The sequence below is a fragment of the Sylvia atricapilla genome, chromosome 3 (genome assembly GCF_009819655.1).
Source record: "Sylvia atricapilla isolate bSylAtr1 chromosome 3, bSylAtr1.pri, whole genome shotgun sequence".
NCBI classification, from domain to species: domain Eukaryota; kingdom Metazoa; phylum Chordata; class Aves; order Passeriformes; family Sylviidae; genus Sylvia; species Sylvia atricapilla.
Genome location: NC_089142.1, coordinates 36,475,036 through 36,487,757, shown reverse-complemented (window position 1 = coordinate 36,487,757; position 12,722 = coordinate 36,475,036). Strand labels below are relative to the sequence as shown.

Here is a 12,722-nt window from a genome sequence, read left to right as displayed (position 1 = left end):
TGGTCAATATTACTTCTTAACAGGATATTGCATGAAAGAATGCAAAAGTTGAAGGAGCAAATAAGCATACGTTCTAGAAGGAAGGCCTTCAGGCCTCCAGCTCCACTGTATGATGGCTTATACCAGGAGGCTCAGCAGTACATCAGCAGCATAGCACGGATTTCCTCAGTCCAAGACCTTCTAGCCCGCCTCCTGCAGTTCCTCCGTGGAGAGAGACCTAAATCACTGCAGGCTATACAGAACCTGTTAAGTGAAGAGGCATCCTGGCAACAATCACACCATCAGTTCAGAAAACACCTGGCAGAGGAGTATGCTGTGTTCCCTGATGCCATCATTCCCCTCCAAGCTGCCATCCTGCAGCTGCAGCATGGCATGCGGTTAGTGGCTTCTGAAGCGTGTGCAGTGCTGCAGAGCTCTGTGTGCCCAGCTGATCTCACCAACCTCATCACTTCTTTGTTGGCATTTCCTTCTGTGGGCTCTGCCTTTCCCACTTACTTTGCTCGGGCAGAAGTTTTATGCTCGGTGAATTCAGTTGGGGTGCTGAATGGACTTAAAAAGTTCTCTCTGAAGCACTCTGAAGGAGGATCTGAGGGAGTTGAGCAGCCTTCTCCAACTCTGGAACAGCTCCAGGTGAATGCTTTGTTGCATCTTCGATGCCATGTACTATCTCGAGGAGAAATGGACCAGAAATCCCTGCAGCTCTTCAGACATCTGTGTCGGGTAAGATCTGGATGCCCATAGCTGGGAGTCTTGCACTGAACTTGTCCCTGTGAAGACATGGATCTGTTAAAACAGCTCTAGAGGAGGGCCACAGAAATGATCAGGGGGCTGGAACACGCCTCTTGGGAAGAAAGGCTGACAGAGTTCAGCTAGGGAAAGAGACGTCTCTGAGGAGACTTAATGTGGCTTTTGAGTTATATAAAAGGGATTTATAAAAAGGAGGGAAGGAGACTTTTTACCAAGGCTTGGAGAACAAGGCATAACAATTCTAAACTGAAAGAGGGTAAATCTAGATTGGGTATGAAAATAATTGTTTCAAAACGTCTATGGTGAAATAAAGGAACAGGTTGTCCAGAGAAGTTGTGGATGCTGCAACCCTAAAAATGTTTGAGAGAGATTGGATGGGGCTTTGAGCAACCTGGTCAAGTGGAAGATGTCCCTGCCCATGGCAGAGGGGTTGGATTAGACGATCTTTACATGTCCTTATCTTGATAATTATCAATATGATGTTCTTTAAAACCTTCTAATTTTTTTCTGAATTAATTGTAAAAGATAATCTAATATACTGGATAAACTTGTTTGAATTTATCAAGGCCTGAAACAATAGCCTGTAATGATTAGCAAAGATTTTATTAATGTAAGAAATACCCCAAACAACAAAACCCAAAAGTGGACACATACACATGAAAATCACCCTAACACAAACTTTGTAGAGAGTTTCTTTATAAAATGCTTAAGAAAAGAGACTAGAACTTGGTCAAATACTCTGTTGCATATTGTCTTAGCATTTTCCTCATTAGCTTGTTAAAGAGGGCAGTTCACAAATGTTAGATGGCTTTGATTTCTAGTGTTGTAGACCATAGAGGAGGGAAGAGCCAAGCAGAATAAATGCTGCCCCACTGATAGAACAGGAAATGATTTTAATTGTTAACTTGTGTAGAAGCTTCTTGCTTTGTGTTTCCTTAGGCGATTGTAAATGAATGGGATGAACAGGAACGCCGTGCTCAAGAGAAGGAGGCCATGGAACGCAGCCTGTACAGATACAGGAGTAAAACTCATGGGAAAGGACAGAGCGAGGAAGAAGAGGAAGAAGAAGAATTTAGGAGGAGATTTCCGTTTCATGAAAAGGTAATAGCTGTAACTGTTAAGAAACACAAAAAATTATATCTGAAGTTGCTCCAGAAAATAAATGCTATAAATTACATGAAAAATGAAGCAGTTTTTCCTTCAACCAAAAGCCAAATGGGGGTAGATTTTGATAGGTATTAAGTTGTGTGCTTGTGGTTTATTTTACCTTCTGGTTGAAAAAAGTTTTTGGGATTAATTTCCAGGCTTGAATTGTACTGTGGTTTGGGTGAATAATCCCAAATTATATAAATTAATGATAACATAGTTACTTGTAAAAAGCTGGAATTTTATTTACTTAGCAAGTAAGGTTATCTGAGGTTCTACAACCTGTGGAGGAGGCTGATCTCCTTGATTAAATAAAACAGCTGAGACAGAGCAGTTCAGGTCCTCAAGCAACCACACAGTGTTGAGGTGGTTTATCAGCAGACATGGCTGTTGCTGTTTTTTCTGCAAAGGAGTTTAGTTTAGCAGCTCAGGGATCACTGTACTGCACTCTTGCCTGCTGTAGTTGTGCCCTGAGATGTTCTGTACACCTGTGTTCAGGTTTAGACTGGCAGTCTATCTATATGGCACCAGCTGCAAATCATTAGCATGTCATTGCAATGCCAAAAAAAAGCAGAAGAGGAGATAGGGAAAGGAGGCATTAAAGGAAGAAATTAAAATTTACTTTTGATTATCATGTAATCTGCAGGACTTTGAAGATATCACAGCTCAGCCAAGCCTAGAAGAAAAAATGGAAACTGAAGATCCAGTGGAAGACCATCTGGAAGCTGACAGAACCCTTTTGTCCAAGAGCTCTATGCAAACAGTAATGAAGGTGCATCAGCAGTTGTGCTTAAACTTTGCTCGATCCCTGTGGTATCGACAGAGTCTGCCTTCTCATCAAGCCAAGCATTATTTCAGTACATTTATTTCCTGCTATCAGACTGGTGCATGCCTGGTGTCACAATTCTATCCTTTAATTGGTAAGACTGCTAGCAGTATTTCAGATATGCCAGTTTAAATTTGTAATGATTTGTTTGAAAATAACTGCATTACAGTCATGAAACACACCTGTTATGGGGAAAAGGCACAAAACTGAAAATTCTTTTTCTAGAGAATTTGCCCCACCTTCAGAATTGTCTTGTGGAATTGCTTGATTTTTATTCCTCAGTGCATTTTTTAAATTCCATTTGGTAATATAGAAGACCAACACAGTTTAGAAGTGTATTGAATACTGAGTGAATTTTTGATCACATGGATCTGCATAGTCCTGTTGAAGATAAAGCACTTGAAGAAATTTCCCAAAAGTAAATTTTGCAATGAAGTTCATTAAAGAATTGGGTTAAATTTAGTTTATGTATATGAAGTAAAAAGAAAAAAGTTATCGTGCTTTATTTTTCCACCCTGAGTTTTGGAAAACTTGATGTGTAAATTGTTTTAACAATGTGTGGGAACTCAGAATCACCACTTGTTAAAGCACAGTTATATATTTCAGTTCTGATCTAATAAGTGCACGTGTGCCATTAAGATGAAGCAGACAAGGGCTGTTGTCTCTATAGTACCTTATTTTTGTGTTTGCACCTGAGCCATAATGTGTGTGTGGGAGTGTTTTTGTGTGTTGGATTACTTTTCCACAGAGCCTTGCTTTATAGTAGTATCTCCTTGATGTAAGTTTATATCATACAGAGGAGCTGTGTTCTTCTGACAGGATAACAGACTGTTTCTACAATGCTTGCTGTACTTTCATAGAAAAATCTGATAAAATAGAGAGTATAAACTCTTAAGTATGTCTTGTGTTCCATACTCCATCTCATTGCTCCAGTGGTATAGTCTTAAATCCTTGTAAAAGATAACATGCTAAGGTTTGGAATACAGGGGGGAAAAACCCCTAACTTTATCTATTCAACTAAAAAAAGAAATAATAGCATGTGTGATGTCTTCCTGACTTACTTCCTAGGCGCTGAAATGAATGACAGTCTTTTGGGCAGCCAACTTCTGCTAAGCACTCTTCTTCACAATACCTTTTTTGAGGAAGTAACTTCAGATCTTGTGCTGCAGCAAGATGGTCCATATGACTTCTACCAGCATCCCAATATTCAGCAAGTCCGACAGTGCCAACCTGTACTTGACAATTTTGTTAAAGAAATAAACAGGCTGCTGGAGGAATGGCCAGAGCACCCTGTACTTGTGCAGGTAAAAACACCTCAACAAATATTTGGGGTAAACTGGAGCATTTTGGGATTGCAGTTCTGTGTGAGTATGTGTACAGATATGCATAGACGCATGCAAACACATTGATCTACTTGCCTAGTGTTGTCTGTATTACTTATGCAGATGTTTTGAAGTCATACCTGTTTATTCATAAGAGGTACTATTGTGTGTATTATAGCTGTTCTATTTTAGTTATGAAATGTTAAATGGGATTCTGCCAAGCCTGAATTTGGAGTTTTAAGCAATCTTCAGTCTGCCATAGCTGAAAGATCCCTGAGGTCTTGCTGTTTCTACTCCTGTTTTTTTCTAAAGGTCTTTCTTTCATAATGCTTTAGAATAATTATTTTTAGTCCCTCTTACAGCATCTATGGCATCTAGGTTACCTTTCTTGGGGTAATGTAGAAACTCAGATTCCATAGGAATTTGCCCTTCCCCAAGTGCATTTGCCTTACTGAACTCCTAGTGAGCTTATATAAAATTGAGAAAGCAGTTTAAAAATGTAAAAAAAAAAATCTCTTGTGGGGGTTGGTTATGTTCATAGAAATTAACTCAATTTCATGGCTTCTTCTGTTAAACTGCAGTTACTAAGGGCTGAATGTTTTGTTTTTATTCTACAGCTGTTGGTTGTGATGGACAGAATCCGGAGTTTTCCACTTTCTAGTCCTCTCTCAAAGTTTCTGAATGGCTTGGAAATTCTTCTTGCAAAGGCACAGGTAAGAAGAAAGCTAAGGCCATTTTTCTCATTTATGTTTCCTTACCTGTATTTGGTGCCATGTTACAAACACAGTACTTGAAAGCTGTCTGCTTGTCAGGATTTAGGGAAGTGAACTTGCTCCATGCTGGAAGTTTAAAGAGCAAGAACCCAGTAATCCAAAGTAATGCCAATGAGTTTTGCCAGGCAGTGACTAATTTTTGGCTTTGTGTAAAGGGGAACTTTTCTTTTCTAGGACTGGGAGGAAAATGCCAGTCGGGCCTTGTCCTTGCGGAAGCATCTTGATCTGGTCACACAACTGATTATTCAGTGGCGTAGATTGGAGTTGAAGTAAGAATTGTTCTTCCTTGCTGCTTTTCCTTAGATACTGTAAGCTTTCATCCTCACATGGAGGCACATTCCAATACAGAATTGCCTTAATTGTGGAACATGCTTCTGTGTATCTGTCATGGGGGAAAGAGACCACTGACGAGGAGCTGTAGTGGATCAGAATGAGCATGTCCAGGCTGTGGTGACTCTACGTGTTTGCCTCAGAAGAAGTAGAAACAATATTTTCCCAGGGCTCTCCTGATTTCATCCTAGGGTTTCCTGAGCCTGCAGGGAATTGTCTGTTTGACAGCCATCATTAAATTGTCCTTTAAAATTATCGTCTAGTCTCCTGTTTAAGACCATGTAAAATTTTTATAGCCACGGTATGTCACTGTCGGGGGGGTTTCCTCACCCGAGCTTTAGGTGGTTTAAAGTCCTTGGCCTTCTAAAAAGTCCCGAGTCGCATCTGTGTAATTCCACAAGTCTACCTCAGTTTCTGAGAAAAGAAACTTTCGAACCTGCCTCAAATGGATTTTGCTTTACCTTCCCTTCTTTTCTTCTCTGATATTTAATAATGTTGGCAAAACTGTGATCCTCAGAAGTTGATTGTATATATTAAGCTTATGTGCTAACTCTTTCATCCTGCTAAATTTTCCACTAGTTTAATAGAAACAGAAAACAAATTTTTGTTGTTTTGAACCCAAACTACCCCATTATATTTTTGATTTTTGTTTCTAGTTGCTGGTCAGTAAGTTTGGACAATATTATGAAGCAGCATGTGGAGAAATCCACAAAGCACTGGTTCTCAGTTTATCAGATGATTGAGAAGTATGTTCAAGAACAGACAGAGGCAAACACAGAAGGTAAGTGCTGCCCTTAAAATGAATGTGATGCAGTTCTAGTAATTATTAAGGATGTATGATTAAGGTCCCCAATGCCAGAATTTGACAGTGCACTTTCAGATATATTTCTTTCCCCTACAGTAAATTCCATGAGCACCATATAGGGTTTTCCATATGGAGTGAACTTCATATATATTTCTGAGACCACTTGTGGCTCATAGAGCCTGTGTTGTGATGTAAAGAAAAGATGTCTGTAAAAAGCATCTAAAAGAAAGTAAATTGTGGTAGCCGTATGTCATGCACACATAAACATTTCAAACAGATTTGGAGGGTAGGAGGCCTCCATCTGCAACTGGAAAAGGCACCTCATTTTTTTAGCTGCAGAAAGCAATCCCAGCTGAACTGCTTTTAACATTCTGTAAAAAGCTAAAGAATCCTTAGCGTAAGTAGGTTTTGGTACATACTGTTCTTAGTAAATCTGTCCACACGTGTTTGTGTTACATAAAACAGGGGAACAAGGGGCAGCACCTTGCCTCCCCCAAATTTATTGGAATTGTAAAGATGTAAGCAGTATCCTCTGGCTTGAGGCCAAGTTTCCAATCTCATGACTACTTAATGCTCTTGATGATATTCAGATCCTTTGGTTATATTGCATCTCCACCATGTCTTCTTCCACAGATAATACTCTAAAGACACTGTATTCTCCACCAGATTCTTCTGATCTATTTCATGTCCTCATGACTTTAAGGTGTTAAGGAACTGGCAGTGACTTATTTGTAATAGGGCTCATCATGACTGAAAAAGACATTCATTCATAGAGAATAGCCAGTATTTTGTAAATACTCAATGGATTCTGAAATTTGACATAAAACTGATCTTCTCAGTCACTATCTTACTGCTGCTTCTTGTTCTCTTTCCTTTTTTCCAGTGTGGGTTTGTTGGTTTTACTTATTAAATCAGAGTTCTCTTCCTCTCTGCCCCTTTCCTATTTTTTTTTTTAACTTTGAACTTTTCCTAATTGAGACTTGATATTTAATTGAAAGTTAAAAACCAGACAACAATTGTCATGTAGGTCTTCTGGATTTTTTTGTTTTCTCTCACTTTCTTTCTACATTTCTGGTGCAATGTTCAGGAACTGAGCAAATGGATCTGAAAACGCTGGTCACCACATTGCAGGCTTTCATTGAAGGCTCTACTCTGGGAGAGTTTCATGCACGGCTCCAAGTACTGCTGGTTTTCCACTGCCATGTCTTGCTGATGCCTCAAGTAGCAGAAAAGGGTAAGTTGTTAGCATTACCTGTGTTGAGTTACCTGTTCAGCAATCTCACCATTGGTCGTTCCAGACTTCCCAAACAGGTCACTAAGCTCATAAATAGAACACAAAGCCAATGGGGCTGTTTTACTGTTTTCCTGTTGGTCAGTTCACCCTATCTTTTTGGTGTGGCTAAGATTCCAAAAAGAACTGGGGTGTATTTATTGTAATGATACTGAAAAATGTCCTCTGGTAAAAGAAGGATGAATATTATGATGATGATGATTAGGCTTATTTTTCCCTTTTCCCTTCTAGATGTTCTGTGCAGCATCCTGTGGAATCTATACAATTACTATAGGCAGTTTTCAGAGTGTGTTGAGGCCAAAATCACTGAACTTCGTAAGCCCATAGAAAAGGAACTTAAGGTAAAAGGAAACTTGGCTCAGACAATGTATCAGTTTAATCAAAGGAACAGTGGAGCATTGTCCTGGTTTAGGGAAATTTGGGAGGAAACTATTTGAATTGGTTTATAATAGTTGTGTTGGCCACGGAAATCCCTACTTAAAGTAACATTTTCTTTGGTAAGAATTAATTCTTGAGGTGGGGGAGGGGTTGATTGAAAGCTTTAATGTTTGATCAGTCCCATTTATCCATGAAGGTTTTTACCCAGGGGTGAAGCCCCTGTGGATTTCACAATATCTGGGTATGCAGCAGCTTTTATGCAGTGCAAATATGTATGTAAATAAGAGTAAGATGCCTGTGCAATAATTTGCTCACTTACTAAAATGTTTTGCCTTTTAAGGCTACCAGATCATCGTAGCTGATTCGGTTCAAAGATCATCTTTGATGTGGAAATATTTCATTTCATTTACTAAAGTAATCCCATTGATTATTTATTTTCCTAATAGGTATTTGTGAAGATTTCCAGGTGGAATGATGTCAGCTTCTGGGCTATAAAGCAATCAGTTGAAAAAATACGCAGGTAATTCAGAATTAAAATTAAACTCTCTTTTTTGAAACCCCCTTTCTAGATTATTTCTCTATGATGTTACATTTGAATGCAGAAATGCTTTAACTGCTCATAACACAGTGAAAACATTTATTTCCAGCAGCTGAGAGATTTCCATGATTACACAACTCAGTAAACGTTTTGCTTTCTTTTGGTAATTAGAACTCTCTTTAAATTCATGAAGAAGTTTGAAGTTGTTCTGGATGAGCCGTGTCGGCCTGCCTTGGTGGAAGTTGGTAAGGAAGAGCAGCTGGACTGCGTGCAAAAGCAAGAAGAATCTGATGACAAAGAAACCAAAATTCAGAGGCTAAACAACACATTAAGAAAGGTTCTGTCTGCTAGAACAGATGTTACCAAGGTGACTGAATTAGTTATTTTAAGTGTGGGAACAACAGTTTCTCTATTCTCATCTATATGTTGCTTTTCACTGATTTATGCAGGAAAATCTTATGTAAGTGTCAAATCTGTTGAATATATCATAAACTTTTTTGGTTTTGCTTGTGTTCAGTGTTATGCAACACTGCAGATGGGTGGGAATGCAGCATGGAATGGCAAGCATGGTCTGTACTGATCTGGCACTGTATCTGTGCTCTGATGCAGAGATGAGGCAGTTACACATTTCATCTCTGATTTGCTTACATATTGTCTGCAGCAATTTATTACTTCCCTACTAGTGAACTAAAATAGCTTGGGAGTTGAAATTATTATTACCCATTTTTTTTTTCTAAACAAGGGCCCAAACAAATAATGATGTAGCCATAGGATTTGTGTGTATATAAGCTCCAGTTAAATGTTAAATCACTTTCAGCTTGGATACTAATAGGGGAATGCAATACAATGTCATATGCTGTTGGCTGACATTTTGTGTACTGTGAACATTTGCCTTGATGCATGATAAATCCTGCTCCACAGAATCTCAGTTCAGTCTGTCTCTAATTAATTTGCCTAGTTCAGAGAGGAACTCAGCTAACTTTCTGCCTGAAAGCGATTCCTATTCATATAATTAGCCTTTATTAACAAGATGCAAGGAAACAATCATAACTCATCAGAATTTGGTGGTGAGTGGGAAATGCTGAGTTACCCTCAGCTTTGTTTTGTTTCTTCAGACCAGGAGCAGGGCTGATCTTGCTCATGTCCTGTACTGGAGGGCAGAGCAAGGAGGCAGAAATCTAATGCAAATATAAAGTGTTTGATTGAGGGTTTTGTTTGTTGGTTGGTGATTTGTGAGCCCATTACTGATAGTTAACAGGGTCTTTGGTTTCAGTTCTTACAGTTCCATGTTGTCTTCATTCCTTAAAGAAGTTGCATGTAAACATAATTTGAACAAAAAAAAAATGAAAAGCTTTGGATATGCTGAGGAATTAATTCTGTTATTTAATAATTTCTACTTGCACACTTGTTTTTGTTGTTCTTTAGGAACAAAATTCCTGTCTAGTGGAAAGTAAGTGAGGGTGTTATTACCTGACACCCTGGAGGCATTAGTGATTTGGGTTAATGCCTTTAAACTTGGAAGGCAGAGGAAGCTGACCTAAGCAGTGATTACCTTTTTCACAGAGGTAATGACAAACACCTAAGATAGTAAGATGATAGCATCTTTCATTCACTTGCCTGTTTTCAAAACTAATGTCTGCCTGAAATACATGTGTTAATGGTTTTTCTCACGTGTTGGTGCTGAACTCATCAAAGAATCATATGAACATGTTTTGGGGTTTCAGATGAATGCAGAATTTAGGCCTTGTTTTAAAGTAATTTACTCCTAGTGATCAAATGAGAGCTTTGAATATGTGTGTAAGATTTTCTTCCATTTGTTTTCAGGGGGCACTCCCAGAATATCAGAGTGTCATTACATTTCATACAGAATCTCTTCAGTATCGTCTGTCTAAGCTGACCAAAAAAATGAAGAAAATGTGTACAGCAGTTACAGAAAAGAATCCATTCTTAAACCTGGTGGAAAATCTTGACCAGTTCACAGGTTAGGTTTTCTTGTGATTTCCGTACCCCAATTGACCTCTATAACATAAATGGAACAAATCAGGAAAATGTGCAGATATATAGTTGTCTTCCTACAGTGTCTTCCCACAGTTGCTTTGCATGCATTTAATTCTCAATCTCATACCTTTGTCTGCTGTCTTCTGTACAGGTGGCATTATTGTTTCTGTAGCTGAACTACAAAATTTAACATTTGATCACACCGCAACTAAGGAGAAGCAGAAATCAGAGGCAAAGCATATTCAGATGCAAAAGCAACGGGCTTTGTCAGATCTCTTTAAAAGCCTTGCTAAAACAGGTGAGCTTCAACTGAAAATGGGCTTGGTTTAAAAGTACAGAGTTCTTGAGCATTTTACTGTCTTCGTCAATATATCTAAACCCACCATAATATGATGTAAAGTAGCACCTTTACCATCCTCATTCATCAGCCTTTTCACGTCTTAAAAATGATCTCTGACTCAGCTTTCTTAAAGGACATGGGGCAGTGAAAAGTCCTTAATGTACACAGATCTATATTAGTCTTATTTCAGCTGTGTTGTTCAACTCAAGATAGCTCAGCTGCAATATGTTCTTACATTACAAAGACCTGTCAAAACCAGAACATTTGATGTCTTACTACCAACTGTATGAGTGACATTTTTCATATGAAACACGAGGACATCAAAAGACATGTGCTGAAATACTGTTCCAGGTTTGTCGTACCGGAAAGGTCTATCTTGGTCCCGTTCAGAAGATTGCCAGGAAGTTCTCTACCTTCGTCCACTGGACTTGGGTAGTGCATTGGCTGCAGTGAATTGCACACATGAACTGGATGCCACGTATGTACACAGGACTTTTTACTTTCAGATTGTGTGAATTGCAGCTGTAATACATAGAATTTATGGCGTGTTGATTTAGACTGGGATTTCTGGACAGTAATTAATTTAGGATTTTGCATAGTCTCTTCCTCCCCTTACTTCTCAGTTTGTTATGTACAGCTGAGCAAGGATTTGGGCGGTTTTTTGTTCCATTTTTTTTTTTCTAAATTTAACGACTTTAACAACTCAGTTTCATTCTTTCCATCAATTAGATTTCAGTTAGCCCTCCACTGTCCAGCCTTGCCTGGCATGCTTTGCTAGCAGTATACTAGAGTGTAAACTGCTAATGGTTTTTTTGAAAGTGAGCTGTGATTTTCAGGGATTACTTCATTTTTTTGTCTTCAGTAAATAATGGGATATTTCAGGAGAAAATATATATGCTTCAAAGTAGGGATTACTGGAAAAGCTTTCTTAGGGGAAAGATGTTTTTTCTGTTTTTTTTTTTTTTTTTTTTTTTTTTTTTTTTTAATTTTTTTTTCTGTCAATAAGTGCTTTATTTGTCATTGAGACATGCTGGTTATTGTCCTTCTGGGATGTAAGCATTTGGTTTATGTATCAGGGAGAAAAGAAAAGCTTCTGTATGACGCTAGATTTAGCTGCATGGGGGAAAGAAAAACAATATCACTATTAACATATTAAATGGTATTCAAAGATAGAGATCTTGCTGCTATTGCTTAGAGTTTCCTTGGAATTTATTTTTGAAAAAATTGTTTTCTTAAGACAAGAATATTTTTAGAGACAATCAAGAATTGCAAGATCAATGCATTTTCAAGACAACAAATTTCAGGCCAAACTGTTGGGTGGAAGAGCTGACCTGGTGGCTCCAGCATGCTGAGGTAGTTTTTAATACCATACTTCTTTGTGCTCTGCCAGGTGGCTGACAGAGATTTCTTCTGCCTGGGATGGATGCCAGAAGTACTTCTATCGGTCACTTGCACGTCACTCTCGGCTCCAGACAGCACTGTTAGCACCTGCCAAGGTAAAACCAGCAAAGTAAAACCAGAATCTTAGTTCTCTTGTCTTCATTTTACCAGCCTGGACTGAAATTTCCTAGTAGTAAAAAAGAGATGGGAGATTATGCTGTGTAATGTGATGCCAAATATCACATTTTCACATCACTCATTAAATGCACCTGCTGTTTTATAAAGGGATGAAATTGATTTAGGCAAAGAGGTTAATGATCTGTTCAGTGGACAGTATCTTTCATCCCAGCAGATCCCTAATTGCTACTTTTTGTGCATGAAGAAACTCATGAAATGCTGAATCCAAACTTGTAAGGAAAGTAAACCCAATGTTATTCAGTGTTCTTGAAGAAATCAGTTGATATTTATAACTGAGTGTAACTGGAGTCTTTGTCCAACACAAAAAGTGCTAATTTATTTCTTCATTTAAAGATAGGTCTAAAACCAGCAGAACAACAGCATCTCTTCCAGATGTTCTTTCTCTCATTATGCTTTGCCCCTTGTTTTACAACGTGATCTTATCAAAGTCACACCTGATATTGGATACAAACAGTGACTGTGATCAGTTATGGTGTGTTGTGACCAGTTATCCTGAGCTTTAAGATGTGACCACTTCTAATGAAAGGACTGAAAGTAGTTCTCAGTATATCTGATAAAATGAACAGCTGTAGCATTGGTCATGATTGTAAAGCATTTAGGCTGCTATCTTCAGATTTTAATCATTATTTATATAAGGTAGATTTAATACT

At 38.4% G+C, this 12,722-nt stretch overlaps 1 protein-coding gene across 1 annotated transcript in view; it reads left to right on the top strand.

The window, feature by feature from the left end:
* Positions 1 to 12,722, top strand: part of MDN1 (midasin AAA ATPase 1) — a 94,079-nt gene that overhangs the window by 60,552 nt on the left and 20,805 nt on the right. The window contains exons 63-77 of the mRNA XM_066315141.1: positions 24 to 720; positions 1,687 to 1,848; positions 2,540 to 2,813; positions 3,788 to 4,023; positions 4,659 to 4,754; positions 4,989 to 5,083; positions 5,801 to 5,925; positions 7,037 to 7,183; positions 7,472 to 7,581; positions 8,065 to 8,138; positions 8,328 to 8,523; positions 9,981 to 10,137; positions 10,306 to 10,452; positions 10,846 to 10,972; positions 11,885 to 11,990. Of these exons, the coding sequence (XP_066171238.1) occupies positions 24 to 720; positions 1,687 to 1,848; positions 2,540 to 2,813; positions 3,788 to 4,023; positions 4,659 to 4,754; positions 4,989 to 5,083; positions 5,801 to 5,925; positions 7,037 to 7,183; positions 7,472 to 7,581; positions 8,065 to 8,138; positions 8,328 to 8,523; positions 9,981 to 10,137; positions 10,306 to 10,452; positions 10,846 to 10,972; positions 11,885 to 11,990 (2,749 nt within the window). The remainder of the gene's footprint in view (positions 1 to 23; positions 721 to 1,686; positions 1,849 to 2,539; positions 2,814 to 3,787; positions 4,024 to 4,658; positions 4,755 to 4,988; positions 5,084 to 5,800; positions 5,926 to 7,036; positions 7,184 to 7,471; positions 7,582 to 8,064; positions 8,139 to 8,327; positions 8,524 to 9,980; positions 10,138 to 10,305; positions 10,453 to 10,845; positions 10,973 to 11,884; positions 11,991 to 12,722) is intronic.